Source organism: Pinus tabuliformis, chromosome 4_2 (genome assembly GCF_031772625.1).
Source record: "Pinus tabuliformis cultivar Carrire ecotype Pingquan chromosome 4_2, CPIR1, whole genome shotgun sequence".
NCBI classification, from domain to species: domain Eukaryota; kingdom Viridiplantae; phylum Streptophyta; class Pinopsida; order Pinales; family Pinaceae; genus Pinus; species Pinus tabuliformis.
The window spans coordinates 1140764485-1140781179 of NC_142304.1; the positions used below are offsets into that span (position 1 = coordinate 1140764485).

At 40.0% G+C, this 16695-nt stretch overlaps 1 protein-coding gene across 1 annotated transcript in view; it reads left to right on the forward strand.

The window, feature by feature from the left end:
* Positions 1-728: 728 nt before the first annotated feature.
* The window catches only part of LOC149173698 (cyclin-L1-1-like), an 86173-nt gene continuing 70206 nt past the window's right edge, over positions 729-16695 (forward strand). Inside the window, exon 1 of the mRNA XM_089424703.1 lies at positions 729-917. Coding sequence (XP_089280829.1) covers positions 766-917 — 152 coding nt within the window. The 5' untranslated portion in view covers positions 729-765. The remainder of the gene's footprint in view (positions 918-16695) is intronic.

The following is a 16695-nucleotide window of genomic DNA, read 5'->3' on the forward strand; positions in this document are numbered from 1 at the left end:
GCTAAAGCCCTCCATGTTTCTGTGCCCTTGCACCAGTACAAATGCACAGTAAAGGGGAGAATGGGAATATACCCTAGAAAAAGAGTTGCTTGTTGCAATTTGTTTTCTTCCATATGCTTATTGATGTTCTTCATCCAAATGTGTATAATATGAAGCTTAGTAAAATATTTTTAGTTTCCTGATTAATGATATGTTTTCGAATTGACAAAGTTTTGTCTTTAAAACGATATCCAATCGTCAAAAGTTAAAACCCAAGGTTAAAAATCTTGGTATTAAATGACAGGACAAAGAGGTGAAGTCCCAGTTGAATTTTATGTAGGGAAAAATATAGGAAGATTTATATACTTGTGCATTCAATGAAAAGTGAAATATATAGACACTGCATGTATGAAATAATACTCCGGGTTTACAATAATTATTCCCTAGATTTGGTGGCTAGTGTGTCTACTTTCTTCACGATGTGCATAAACTAAGATCATTTTTCATTTTGTAGGTGAAATTAGATGTAAACCTATGGAAAGAAAGAAAACCTCTTGAAGGGCTTCAGCTGTGAGATATTATATGATATATCTATCAACATTTCCACTAAACTATGAGTTTTGATATACAGAGATCATACTATATGTTCTTAAAGCTCAATAATGTGAAGAGGTTGTCATATAGCTGAATCATTATTGTCAATATTAAATTTGCTCTATTAACCTAGAAATTAAGAATCTCCATATTGACTTGTGCTTTTAATTGCAGAAATATGCACGGTTGAAGATGGAGTTGAACCGAACAGAACGACATCTGTTGAAAGAGATGGGTTTTATTTGCCATGTTGAACATCCCCATAAATTCATCTTGAACTATCTAGCTCAAGTGGAAGCACCTCCAGAATTGATGCAAGAGGCCTGGAATTTGGCAAATGACAGGTATCCTTGAGGTACTTTATTGATTTTTTATTATTATGCAATTATTTAATAAATTCAAGTTGATTGAATTATATTTATAATAGGTTGATATTGTGGCATTTGATTTGTGACTCAATTAAAGGGCGTAATAAGGTATTCATAACTGAAGCAATAAGCTGAAGCCAAAATATAACTAAAAGTATCTTATAGCTGAAGCTACATCCATTATGCTCACCTGTGCAAGCTATTGGTATTGATCTTGCTTGTGCAGTAACTTTGAATCTACACAGCATGTTAATTGTGCAATATCCTTGCTAGCCCAGCCAACATAATAGTGGCCTGTATGCTGTAACTATAATTTGTGTTTTATCTGGCCAGTATACATTTGCACGAGTATTAGGGCAGGCTTGCTAAGTACATTATAAATGTCTGCTGGTAAATTGATTTGACTGCAATCTAAAAAGCCTATTGCTTGTGAATTTTGTTTTCATTTTAGTTGCATGTACCAATTTTTGCCTGCAACCTTGCCTTTTGCTTGAGTACAACCTGCAGAAATTTGATCTTAATTTTTGGAACATGTTTGTCTCTGTTATTTGAGCTGTGGCAATTGCTTTCCTTTGTATTTTTTGTCCGGTGTAATCTGGCATATCTGATTGTAGGAACATGTTATCAGTTTATTCCATTGACTGTACTATTTTTTTGACAGTAATGGTTACATTATGTATTTAAAAAATTTCAGCTGAACTGGACAGTGTGGTAATACAAAATTTATAGGATTGGCCATAACCTGATATCAAGTACATAAAGTCTGTTTTCTAGAAAATTCCTAATCCCTTACCCTCCAGTTTCTGCCATTATATGCCTGGCAGGCATTCTGCCTTACAAATTGAAAAAGCAAACACTGCACATGGAAAGCAAATGCCAGAACATTTAAAGATCTGTGTACGTAGCAGAAAGTGAATTCTGAGTACCTCTTGCTTTGTTCTTTTCGGCTTCTATTCTTCGATCTTAATGTGCCAAAGTAGAATGTTTCAAGAGCAGGAAGGGGGCCTTCCGTCTCCATTTGCTTGATGCGGAGTTTTTGTGTGTGCCTGGGGCCCCTTTCCCCTTTTCGAATGCCCCCGTGTATTGGGCTGCTTGCTCTGCTCTTCATCGATAAAATGGGCTCTTGGAGTTTCAGCTTCTTCTTGAACAGCCTCTTGATCACCTTTAGTCATGCTAGGGGGTTCAATTTCAGCTCTGAGATTTTCTTGGATTGGCTGCTGCTGCACCTTCTCACTTTCCTTTTCCGTATCTTTAAGGTTTTCAAGGGTCTTAAATCTATTGGAGTTTGCTTTGGATGGTCCTTCCTGGGATTTTTGGATTCTGCAGTATCGTAAACTGCTGTGGTCTGCATCTGCTATTTACTGGCCTAAATGGGTTATGCTTGATTTGACTGGAAGAGTCTATAGCCTGCTTAGGCAGATTCTGGTTCTCCTGATTCTTTTAGCAATTTTTAGCCAAATGCCTGTACTCATGACAAGAGCTGCACCAAATCACATGGTTTTCCAGATTTGAAGGTTAGGGTTCGAATTTAGATGAATCCCAATGGTGAAGGTAAAATTCACGGAACTGTTTCACAAATTCGATTCTGTTTGCAGGGGTGTTCAATAGGTGAACAGAAATGGTTGCAAATTATGAAATTTCAAGCTCACTCAGAGCATTCGATGCACATAAGATTGAAAATAAGTAAATGTAAATAAGAGACACTATCTCCAGCTAAATTCACTGAATATCACCACATATAAATATGATTCTGTTACCTGAAATCTAAGAGCCCAACTGCGATTGTTTACTGTGTTTTCCTAGAACATTTCAATTGTATGTTTTTGGGAGATGCAATGTCACATGGTTTGGGTTCGAATTCGAGTTCGGCAACGATTAAGTCTGATTCGAATTCGAATGCTCTGAGGGGGTTTGCCATCAAATTCGTTTATATACATATTTGAAATTTTCAAAATATAAAAAAATATTTGGAATTATATATATATTTTTATATTAATTTATAATTAAGATATATTTATAATTAATATTGTTGAAAATTTGTAGCTATGGTTGGTATTTTCATTGGCAAATCAAAGAGGAAATTTTGTATTTTTGAATGTTGATCAAGTTGGCCTAAAGTGTACAACTCGGCTCCACCCAAGTGAATGGGTTTGACCGCAGGTCAAAACCTTCCTCCTAAGTCACATATAAATACAAGTTTGTTGGCCTCACATTTGGCATCTCATCTCATCCATCATTCGATCTGAAACAAGGAGAAAATCACATATGCGAAGGAAATAAGAAGAGGATTTGACTTCTGCGTTGACCAACCTTTTGACATCTGTTTTGACCAGCGTTGACTTTGGGTCATTGCTCTCTGTTTGACCAAATTATTGACTAGTTGTGGAGGTCGAGATTCTCTGTGGTTCATTGATTGATGTCAACCGAAAGTTGCTCCTGTTTCTGGCTCGTTGATCACAGGTCAACTTTGTGCTTCGATTGAGATTTTGACTGTGATCATTGACTGAGACTTTGACCAAAATTTGGCCCTCCTGTTCAGAGCTACCTCAGGCCGAAATTCGACCCTCCTATTGCATACTTGACTTTGACCAGCATTGACTATATTCTCTCTCCTTTGACTGCTTTGACTTGGCATTTGTTAAGGTCAGGAAAATTGGAATCTTGTTTGGAATATTTTGATGCACATTTAATGAACTGAATTTTCTCTCGTAAGGAAATATTTTTGTGTTTTCGCCTTGTGGGTTTTGCCCTGGTTGCTAGGCTAAATTCTGGTGTCTCTTGTATCTTGTTTCATTGTTTATTGTGATCTCTATTGCTGTATTGAAAAAAGTGAATGGTTGAATTTTTTTTATGTATAACTGTTTAATGATTGGAATGCTATAAGAAGACTAATTGTATCATTGGAAGTAGTTATCAATTTGAAAAATTGTAGTAGTCTTGATTGCACTAGAAAATCAACATGGTATCAGAGCTTTGGTGAAGAGAAAGAGCATTGAGAAGCACTTTGAAGAAGTTTTGAGATTCTACTTTCTATTTTGATTGGACTTCTTCATCATGAATTCCTTCATGAAGCTTGAGAACAAGTTTGAAGGAACTACAAATTACATGGCATGGAAGGCTAGAATTGACCTAGTGCTTGCAAGGCATAAGGTCTGTTACCCACCACTAGTGGGTGATCCCTCTAGGAGAATTTTTCTCCTAGATTTGTCTTTAGCCGACAACCAACAACCCCTTGTAGCCACCAAATAGCTCGATGTACCACCATCTTCTGCCACCTGAGCTAGCCATTATGTGCCCTCGCCCATCTGTTATGATCATATGTTTGAAGGTGGGCTTTCCAACCCTGAAAGTATGGCTTTCATTATGTAATTGGGTATATTTGCTTGCTTTTCTTGGACATATTTTGACATGGATTAGTGGGGGGATTCGGCGAAAAGAATGGACTTGGTATGTACTCTTGTTCCCTTGTCCCAACTTGGTGGTTAATATTGTATCCTAGTCCCGTTTGATCTCCTCTATTGGCTACTAGCTTTAGGAGTGGCACTCCAGAGTCCATAGGAAACCTTGATTTTGGTTGCATGGTCCTGCTTCCAGACACCATATATCTCACTCCTCTCCACTCATTATAACCCCTTTCACACTTTTCCCACTTGGGTCCACATTTGTCCATTGGGTCCATAAGGAGTTAGCCTCCTCCTCCCCTTGTCCACACTTTGGGTCAGGCTTGGAACGATGCCTTGGAGGTTAATGTAGCGAAAAAGAAAGTTAAAAGCATAATTTGGCCACTTACAATAGGAAATGTACCACAAAATGTAAAAGATGGTTGGGACATGAGAATTTAGCACGTGGGAAAAAGCCAAGCATGTGCTCTACCCCTTATCATTATGGCCATCACCTTGGTTCCTAGCGCCCCTATGTGTGTCCCATGCATCATTGAGGAGCCCATGATTGTCCCAACCCTTGGTGGGCGATGAACTGCTCAACTTTAAAGGGGTAATCGCTGCTTTATCATACGCATCATGCTCTTATCCCTTGGAGCCTCGGGCAGTTAAAAGAAAGAAAAATCAATAAAAGCAAAAGGCATATGAAGAAGGGTGGAAAAACAAAGATCGGGGTATCTCATGTACCATAATTGCTCCCTCCTACATCCGTATACACATGTGTGGGCTTCCCTTATCATAACTACCCTTGTACCATGACATGTGGCTTGGAGCCTTCCCTGTTGCCCCATTTCGTCCCACCATCATTTCACATGACACCTACCATTGACGAATGTCGCATGGACCTATCACTCCTAGGTTGAAACCACCTAATAGGGTCCTTGATTAACCCCTCTTGTGAGCTTGGTGACACTTGTACACTCTTAAGCCCATGAGGAAGGGCATGCCACTATGAAATGTCCACTTTTGACCTTGATTTGCAAACTTATGTACTCAATTGCACTAATGAATTGTTGTACTAGAAGGTGAGGAGACACATTGAATCTTATGCAAGATTGTAGGTGGGTCTTCATCTTGAACTTGGCCTTGCTATACGTTATTCAAGCCCTCGAGAGGGTCATAATGGCACTTGTAGGGTGAGCGTTGAAAGCAATGGGCCTCCACCACTATAGAGCATTCATTGCCATGCCATGGGCTTCTTCAGCATCACATATTGATTGTTCATGCCCCAGCCATACAAAGATGATGATGCCCTTGGACCACTTTTCCCAACCGACCACACACTTGCATCACACACTTGGCAGCTAATCCAGGGCCCAAATCGGGTGTTGTCTCATCCAGAGAGACGCGAGAGAGCTTGTATCATTGTTTTAGCCCTTAGTGATGGAGCATCGACATGTTCGCTCCAGTTGGAGACCCATGAGAACATTCATTGTGCCCCACAACCACTTGGGAGCACCACTGATGTTTTGCTTGGAAACCAAGGGGCCAACCCCTTAGTCCTCATTTTGAGAGCCCTCCTCTTCATCTTGGCACATGGAAGACATATCTTGGCCTTCCAACGACCCTTTTGCATCATTATTCTATCATTTCAACCTTATTAGGAAGGCTTGTTGTACACTTTTGAGCTATTTTGTGGGCCTGTCACTAATAGGTTTGTTATTTTGCACATTAAAGTTATTTCTGGGGGCTCCTTAGGCTAATTAGACTAAATTGAACTCCTTGAGGCTCATATAAATAGAAGTAGAGCCTCATTTGTAAATCATCACACTTGGGTTTTTCGACCTCGCTATTAGAGAATTTCAGCCTGCACTCTGTGGAGTGATTTGGATGATTAAATGCATTTTGATGTATGGAAAATTTTGGCTCTTTCTCTTGGAGCTTCTTGTTGGCAAGATTGTGGATGGATATATTCTTCTTTGTCTTGTAAGTGCAATATAATGCTATACTTCTGTTTTAATGGATGTCTAATGCATGGAAATATTTTCTTATGGTGAAATAAGTGGCCTAATTGATGCGAATTAGTGTAATCATTGAAACTATTGGAGATTTTTGCATGTGTTACTCATTAGACAAAGAATGAATTAATGTTCCTAGGGGATGATTTGCATTTGTATCCTTGAAACTCCATAATCGAAGTGTAAAAGTCTAAAGTTGCTGTGTAACTGCATCCATAATAGTGAAGCTGCTTCTTTAGGCCTCCTTGAAGTGTGAAGTTTGCCAAGTCGAGATCATTTTGACTCCAATCCTCCCAATGGCTAGGCACTGGTCCTAGATCCTTGGTGATCACATTAACTCAATGAAATATCATTGTTTCACCTCTTTTCTTTGTCCCTCTAAGGATAAGGAGATTTTTTTAGGGCTTGGTGCAAAATTTTAGGGAGGAGGAATTTTGGGATTCCATCCAGGGAAATTTCTTCATTTGTGTCTCCTCTAGGCATCCTCTAGTTTTGAATGAATTATTATGGTGGAATTTCAAATAAATTGATGCCTTAGCTATCACACCAAGTGGTAACCCTTGGAGCTGCTTTTGACTTGGGGATTTCTTGAAGGTTTGTGCTTAACTACTTGTTGAAGTACATCATACAAAGCCTTTTCTCTTAACTACCCTAACCTTGGATGAACCCATACTTTGGTACATACATCAACCCTAGGTCTTGTGTAGCTATCTATTACAAGGGGTTTTTCATGAAAAGCCTTTCTAGTTCATCCTAAAGCTTGCACCTTTCTTGAGCCTTTCCATTGAATGAGCCACCTTGCCTTACTTCAAACTTATCTTAGAAATTCTATCACAAGTGAGGGATACTGGGACTCCTCCCGTCGGTGAAAATCTGAGAAGAGAAGGGGACATAGGCTGTGGTGACAATGGGCCTTTGTCCCAAATTGTTGCTGTGCCCTAGTAGTTGTCCCTTTAGGTTCCCCTCTAGGACCCTTGCTAGTTTGTGTGGTAACAAGGTCTTGGGTATTATATTGGAAAAAGTCAATGAACCAGTTGACCAAGTAGGAAAAGACAAGTTTCAAGAAGATGATATCTTGGCTAGGAGCCTCATTGTGGAATTTGATAGGGATCATCTAATTCCCTACATTGCTGATCACAAAACTTCCAAGGAAATGTATGATGCCCTCATTGGTTTGTACACCATTAACAACATCAATCAATCTATAAGTCTAAGGGGTCAACTTCGTGATATCAAGATGACAAAGAATGATACTGTAGCATCATACTTCATTACTTTGTAAGAATTTTGCAAATAAGAGTTCAACTCAAGGCTATTGATGAAGAAGTATCCGACAAAGAATTGGTAGTTGTGGCAATGGGTGGCATGCCTGAATCTTGGGTCCTTTTGCAACAAGCATTACTGGTAGAGAAAATGCACCTTCCTTTGACAAGCTGTGGGTTGTTTGCACTCAAGAAGAATCAAGGCTACTATCCAGGGGTAAGATTGCAAATCCAGGTGAAGGCTCTCCAACTTTTGCAGTCCACTCAAAAAGTAATAGAAGAAGGCCTATTTTTGGAAGATTTCAAAGAAGTTTAGGTGGACGACCTAACTTAGGACCTGCTCCAAGATTTGCTCCAAGAAGGGGACCTGTTTCACAAAGAAGACCTCCTCCTTTCTCTCAAGATAAAAGAGATATGACAAATGTTCAATGCTATCGTTTTCAAGCATATGGTCACTATCAAAATAACTGCCTTCAAAGGAATGAGCCTCGAAGGGATGATGATTGAAAGAGGAAAGAGAAGCACCATGCTTCTGCTGCTGATCTTTATGAACCCTCACATAAGAGGAGGCCTAGAAAGAGAGATTCTAATGATGAATACTCATTATATTACGCATTTACAGGTTCCATTGCAGGTCATGATGAAATATGGTTGGTGGACAGTGGTGCCTCTAGGCACATGATTGGAAGTTGTGAGAACCTCTCTGAATTGGTTGAAAAGAAGATAGCTCAAAGGGTTGAGCTTGGAGATAATGGAAAATACGAAGTCAAGGGCATTGGTTTGTCATCCTTCCAATTGGAATCGGGAGGTAATGTATCGATTAACAATATTTTATATGTTCCTAGTTTAAAGAAGAATTTGTTGTCCATTTCATCTCTTGAATACAAAGGGTATAAAATTACATTCGTTGATGGACAACTTCTAGTATGGAAGAGGGACTCCTCCTTTGAATTTGCCAAGGTCATTGGTGTGCGAATTAGAGGACTATATCATCTCCTTAGTCGATCTATTCAAGCCTTGTTACACAACACCACCGATCTTTGTGAGCTATGGCATCGGAGGTACACTCATGTTCATTATAAAGCTTTGTCTAGAATGAAAGATTTTGTTAAAGGTACTTGAGATCAAAATTGAACATGATGGAGTATGCAATGGATGTGTCCTGTTACCACTGAAACTAGCAAGAGACCTAAAGGGGATCCATAAAGGGAAAATGCTAGGCCAAGGGCAACAAATGGAGACTTGGTCCACTATCACCTTAGCTATGGCTCCCTTCTATTTACAATCTTTCATCGATGGGAGGAAACTCTATATATTGTGGAGTCACCAATGAAGGATAAATCAATGAATGGATATGAGTGACCCAAATAACCCCTTTCCCAGAAGAGCTTGAAGGATGGAGCTTGCTTGCTTTCTAAGCAAGGTACAATGTATTCTAGGGAAAGGAAGGGAGGATTTAAGGGTTAGGTTTATGGGATACAACTTGTGAAGGAGTTTACTAATCGCTCAAATGCTTATTGAAATTGGTATCTCAAATGGTTCTTGAAGAATTGTCTTTTCAAAGGAATGGGACCACACGGGACCAAGTGGACCCAGTCTAGGGTAGGAGGAAAGAGTATGGCAACCAATGATGTTCTTACCCTAGACAAGGTGGGGGAAAGGATCAAAGAAAGAATTTTCACTTGAAGGTGTTGAATTGATCCTATGAGGCACTAGCCTTGGGGATGCTAGGGCAAAGTTTGATCTCAGAGCTAGGGCTTGGCTTTTCTCACAACTCCACCGTCGGAATGGCTTCAAAATTGGAGGAGGCCTTGAGGAAACACCAGCGCAGGAGACCCTAGGAGATCGAACTTTTTGGAGGGATAGTTTGTCGGGAAAATGATGCCCTAGGTGACCCAACTTGGCTAGACTTGGGAAAAGGTGAAAAAGATGTGATTTTAGGTGACCACCTCTTGGTAGATCAATGCCTTAGTCTTGGGAGAATGGAGTCTATGATGAATATGAGTGAGGGCCTTTGGTTCTTGGTCAAGGAGGCCTCAAGACTACTTTGCTAGCCTTCTAGGTCAAAGAGAAGCAATCTTGCAGCTTTTATACTTCGATGTGCAAAGGAGATGGCTTATCAAGGTCAATTCATTGTTAGAATTACCCCTAGGAGATTTCATTCACATTACATGGCCCATCTATTAAGAGATGCCATAATAGAGACAATTCCACAATTTAAAACAGTAAATGCATGCAATAATTAGCCCTAAAAATAGCGAAATCCAGTCCAATGTATATGACAAAGTAGAACAAGAATACCATTAAAAGCATGTACTTATATGTAACAAAATATATCCAACCATCCACAATTGACAAAAGAGAAACTCCAAGATAAGATAGACCAATATCAACACATCAAAATTCATTCATAAAGCACCAATTCATCCTCTAGAAAAAAGTGCGAAATTATCAAGAGAGAGAAAAGATCCAATCCAAATTGATGATGAGTAAATGAACTCATCTCACTTGTATTTATACACTAATGAAGAGTTCGAATTAGCCTCATTGGCCTACATAAGCCCCAAAAATAAAATAATGTTCTAATAATCTAACTTTTGGTGACAAGCCCACCAAACTAGCTCACAAATGAAAGAATAAGCCTCTCAAGAGGTCAAATAATAATATATGCATGTCATAGGGCCCTCTAAGAGGCCTAATGAGGTCCATGGGTGCCATAATGAAGAGTAGGACCCTCAAAAGTGATGGACAAGGGGTTGGCCCCTTGTTCTCCAAACAATAAACCTGTGGTGCTCCCAATGGGTGTGGGGGCACAATAATAACCTCACGGGTCTTCAAATGAGTTGAAGATGCCTGTAGATCGTCTGTAGGGCTTTGATGATAGTGTGGGGGATGCCACAACGTCCTACAAGTCCTGGGTCAGCTGCCAAGTGCATGGTACATCTGTGGGGCCAGCTGGGCAAAGGTGAACTAGGTGCATCTTCCTCGTCCAATGGGAGTATCTCGAGCATCTCTGACCATCCTTGGGGATCCATGGAGTGCTGTCTACTGCTGTGGAGGCCCATGGCTCTCAACACACACCATACATGTGCCAATTTAGCCCTTTGGAGGATTAGGACCTCGTATAGGGAGACTAAACCCAAGATGCAGACCATTTGCAGTCTTGCATAAGATCCAACGCATCCCCTAGCCTTCCAATACAAGTTGTTAGAGAAAATGCTTAAATGAGCTTACCAACCATGGACCACAGGTGGGGACTTCATAATGGCTTGCCCTTCTATAATGGGCTTTGGGATGTGCCAGTGTCTCCTAACTCCAAATGGGGTTAACCAAGTATCCTATTAGGTGGTTTCTACTTCTGAAGGGGATAATAAGTTAAAGGTACATCTTTCAAAAGGTGGTGGCATGTGACAGATGGGTGAATGAAGTAGGGGATGAGAAGGGGCAGCGCTGGGCCACAAGCTGGGGTACAAGGGTAGCTAATAAAAGGGAAGCCCACACTTGGGTTTATAATCTATAGGAGGGAGCAATCATGGTACATAAGGTGCCCCGACCTTGATTTTTCCATCCTTATTTATATGCCTTTTGCCTTTTTATGATTTTCTTTGATTATTTGCTTGGGGCTCAAGGGGTAAGAGCATGATGTATAAGATATAGCAGTGAATACCCCCGTCTAAGGTAGGGCGGTTCATCGCCCACTAGGGGTTGGGACAATCATGGGTTCTTATATGATGAAGGAGGCTCATAGAACTTGTAGGAACCAGGGTGATGGCCATGATGATGGGGTAGAGCTCATGTATTGGCTTTTGCCCATGTGCTAAATGTGTTTGTCCCAACCATCTTTTGCATTTTGTGGTACATTTTCCTGTTGAATGTGGCCAAATATGCTTTTGTCTTTCTTTTTAGCTGCATCAATCTTCGGGCATCATTCCAGGCCTGACCCAAGGTGTGGGCAAGGGGAAGGGGCGAGCTAACCCTATGTGGACCTAGTGGAGGAATGTGGACTCAGGTGGGAGAAATGATGAATGGGGTAATAATGAGTGGAAATGGGATAATATAAGTGGATAAGGGAGCGGGACTATGCAACCAAAATTGGGGTTTCCTATGAAATACCATCCCTAAAGCCAAATGATCAATAAAAGAGATCCTACAGGACTAGAATCTAAGGTTAATATTCAAAAGGGGTCTAGGGGACAAGAGCAGAGACCTAACCCATCATTTTTGCCAAATCCCCCCATTAATCCATGCCCAAAAGTGTCCATGATAAGCAAACTACCATACTCAATTACCAAATGGTAAGGCATACCTTTAGGTTCGGGAGGACCACCTTCAAACATACGATCATGGCAGATGGGCGGGGGACCACATGGTTGGCTCAGGTGGTGGAGAAATGGCACAATGAGCTAGCTAGTGGCTGGAAGGGGCTGCCGGGTGAGGACCATCTTGGAGATTTTTTCTTTTTCTTAGGGATATCACCCACAAAATGGTGGGTATTATGTCCTTTAGAAAAATGTTAAAGGATGATGTACTAGCAGTGATAGTAGATCCGAAGGAATCTTGGATCTTGTGCATTCTGATGTTTGTATGTCTATTAAGTCCTTGGGTGGTCATCTCTACTATGTCACTTTTATTGATGATTACTCTTGTAAAACATGGATTTATTTTTTGAAATACAAGGATGAAGTATTTGAGAAGTTTTGAGAATTCAAAGCACAGGTTGAAAATGCTACAGGAAGAAGAATCCAGACTTTAAGGTCTAACAATGAAGGAGATTATGTATCCAAGAAATTGATTGCCTTCTGCAAGGATGCTAGAATTAAGAGGGAGTTGATAGTTCCCTATTATCCTCAATAGAATGGTATTATCGAAAGGAAGAATAGGACCATTATGGAAGCTGCTAAAGCCATGCTTCATGATCAAGAGATGCTGATGTTTCTGTGGGGAAAAGTTTCAAGGACAACTTTATATGTTCAAAATAGATGCCCACATCGAATATTGGATTACAAGACTCCTGAAGAAGTCTTCACAGGTGAGAGACCAAATGTTGAACATTTAAGAATCTTTGGTTGTCCTGTTTATGTCCATGTGCCCAAGGAGAAAAGGACGAAGTTGGAACCTTCCGGGAAGAAAGGAATTTTTGTTGGCTATAGTGAAAATTCAAAGGCCTTCAGGGTCTATGTATTAGGACAACGTTTATTGAAACTTGCAGGGATTTTATCCTTGATGAAGATGTTGCTTTTTGGAAGTCCAGGGTTCACACTTGGACTCCGATGACGAGATACAAGTGGCTCCAAAGAATGTGGAATCGAAATCTAAAGAACTTGAACATATGGAACAAGATCCTCATGAAGAGTTTGATGATCATGAATTTGTTGACTCTCCAAGAGCCATTGTACCTGAGACTAGAAAGAGACTTGCTTGGCTTGAAAGAACATTGAAGGACGCTGAAGGTCGTACTGCGCCTCGTGGGACCTTCAGGGAAAGCAAGAAGCCAAAGAAGTATTCAAGTTATGCAACAATGATGTGTAATATCATCGAGTCTGAGCCATCCACTTATGAAGAAGTAGTTGAGCATCAAGTTTGGAAAGATGTTATGAATGAAGAGTACGTACCAGTCTATATTGAAGAATGATGTTTGGGAAATCATGCCAAGGCCTGAAGGGAAATATGTTGTGTCTTCCAAATGGATCTACAAAATCAAGCATGCAGTTGATGGAAGTATTGAGAAGTACAAGGCAAGATTTGTGGTCCAAAGATTCTCTCAAAAAGAGGGAGAGGATTATGAAGACACGTTTGTTCCCGTTGCCAGGTTTGCTTCTGTTAGATATGTCATTGCTTTTGCTTCTATTAGAGGTTGAAAATTGCATCAAATTGATGTCAAGATTGCTTTTTTGAATGGAGTCATTGAAGAAGAAGTTTATATTGAGCAGCCTCAAGGCTTTGAGATCCATGATAGAGAGACACATGTTTGCAAATTGAAGAAAGCCTTGTATGGGCTGAAGCAAGCTCCTTGTGCATGGTACTCTTGCATTGATAGCTATTTGTTGAGCCTTGGTTTCAAAAAGAGCAATGTTGATCCAAATTTGTACTTCAAAGTTGTCAAAGGTGAGCCTTTGATTTTGCTACTATATGTAGATGATCTGTTTCTGATAGGGGTTGAAGTTCTGATTGTCTAGTGTAAGAGGGAGCTGATTTCTGAATTTGAGATGAAGGATCTTGGTCTTATGCATTACTATTTGGGATTGGAAATTTGGCAAAAGCCTGATGGAATCTTTGTTGGACAAGGCAAGTACACTATTAAGATCCTTCAAAAATTTGGCATGATGGATTGCAAGTCCATGGACACTTTGATGGTGACAAATTTGAAGAAGATACGTGATTGTGATTCTGATCCCTCTATGTATCGCAAATTGATTGGCTCATTGAACTATCTTGTGAACACTAAACCTGATATTTACAATGCTGTGAACACGTTGAGCCTGACCTGTGCATTAGGTTGCAACGAAACATATATTGAAATATATGGTCTGAGATATGTTTCTAATGGAAAATAGCAGCTGCATGGTTTTACTGATGCTGATTGGGCTGGAAGCTCTGATGATAGAAAGAGCAGTTTTGGGTTTTATTTCAACTTGGGCTTTGCAGCCCTGAGGGTTAGCTTAATTGGTCGAGTTCTTGTCGATAAATCACCTCACTAATGGGAGGTCACAGGGTCAATTCTCCTTTACGCCCTTGGGGTTAGGTTCTGCTAATAAGTTGATGGGATGTGATCCCTTTTGGTGGATCTGCCCGGATATTTCCTCAGAAAAAAAGAAGCTTGGGCTCTGCTATGATTTCATGGTCTAGTAGAAAGTAAACTTCTGCTGCTCTGAGTACGACTGAAGATAAGTATATAGTTGCATGTTCAACTTGCTTCGAAGCTATGTGGCTTTGAAAGTTGTTTGCTAGTTTTTTTGATCAAGTGTTGGAATTGACCATTGTATATTGTGATAATCAACGCTGTGTAAAGTTTTTTGAGAACCCGATTTTTCATGACAGGTCGAAGCACATTGAGATCAAGTATCATTACATCCATTGTCTAGAGAGGAGCTTTGAAGCTCAAATATGTCCCTACTGATGAGCAGATTGTTGATGTTTTGACAAAGCAATTGTCTTGGATGAAGTTTGCTTATTTCAGAGAACAATTTGGAGTTGTTGAGAATCCCTCTCTGGGAGAGAGAGAGCGATGATTGTATAGCATTATATAATTGACAATCTTCCTTAGGCTGTAGCTGAGAGGCCATAGATTATGGTCGGGAAGATTGTCACTTCCTTCGGTCAGTTGATCGAGAGGCCAGTGCCTTGGATCATGAGGACTGAGAAACCAGTTTGGTCAGGGACACTGATTTTGAGATTCTTTCCCTTGGGTCATTTTATTGAGAGACTATATAGTCGGGGATTGAGATAGGGATTCCTTGGGTCGTGGATTGAGAGACCTTGTTTATGGTTGGGGAGATGGAGCTTGTGTACTCTCTTGGGTCATTGTGCTTGACTGAGAAACCATTACATATGATTGGAGAGTTTGGCCTCGTTGATTGATCTTGTGGTTGGTTGGGCACTGAGCTTGATGCCATTGGGTTTTGGCTTATGGGATATGTGGGATGCTATGCATCTTTCCTTATGATGAAACTTGTACATTTGATCTCTCCCTTGGGCAGTTGCTGAGAAACCTATGGTTTGGTGAGGGAGATTGATCTTGAAAGAGAGAGACTTGTACATTTGATCTCTCCCTTGGGTGGTTGCTGAGGGACTTATGGATTGGTCGGGGTAATTGATTTTGAGAGAGAGTGAAAAGTACCTCCCTAGCTAAGATGGAGTGTTGAAAATTGGTAGCTATGGTCGGTGTTTTCATTGGCAAATCAGAGAGGAAATTTTGTATTTTTGAATGTTGACCAAGTCGGCCTAAAGTGCGTAAGTCGGCCCCACACAAGTGAATGGGTTTGACCCCAAGGTCAAAACCCTCTACCTAAGTCACCTGTAAATACAAGTTCGTTGACCTCACATTTGGCATCTCATCTCATCCATCATTTGATCTGAAACAAGGAGGAGAAGATCACACGTGTGAAGGAAAGAAGAAGGAGATTTGACTTAAGCATTGACCAACCTTTTGACATTTGTTTTGACTAACATTGACTTTGGTTCTTTTCTCTCTGTTTGAACGAACTATTGACTGGTTTTGGAGGTTGAGACTCTCTGTGGTTTGCTGATTGAGGTTGAATGAAAGTTGCTCCTGTTTTGGCTCATTGACTGTAGGTTGACCACAGGTCAACTCTATGCTTTGACTGAGATTTTCACTGTGATCATTGACTAAGACTTTGACCGAATTTCGGTCGTCTTGTTCAGAGCTACCTCAGGTCAAAATTCAGCCCTTTTGTTGCAGACTTGACATTGACCAACGTTGATCGTATTCTCTCTCCTTCGACTAGTTTGACTTGGCATTTGTTAAGGTCAGAAAAATTGGAATCTTGTTTGGAATATTCTGATGTACATTTGATGAACTGAATTCTCTCTCATAAGGAAAGATTGTTGGGTTTTCCCCTTGTGGGTTTTGCCTTGGCTGCTAACCTAAATTCTGGTGTCTCTTGTCTCTTGTTTCATTGTTTATTGTGATCTCTGTTGCTCTATTGAAGAAAGTGAATGGTTGAATATTTTCATGTATAACTGCTTAATGGTTGGAATGCTATAAGAAGGCTAATTGTATCATTGGAAGTAGTTATCAATTTGAAAAATTGTACTAGTCTTGATTGTACTAGAAAATCAACAAATATTATCTATTATATTAATAAATTTATAAATTCCTATAAATATAAGCTATATTAATTTATAATATATGTCAGATGAATACAATTTATAGTAACACTACCCCTAATTCCTTTAATTATATATAATTTAAAGTATGTTAAAAAATGAAAAATAAACAGGTAGCTTATATTAATCAAACTGGTAAATGGGCCAGTACCCTTACATAAACAAACTGTTCATCATCTGCTGAGTTCCAAAACTGATCAAAATGGATTCTACTGCTACCTTGCCTATGCCCTACTATGCTTCTAAC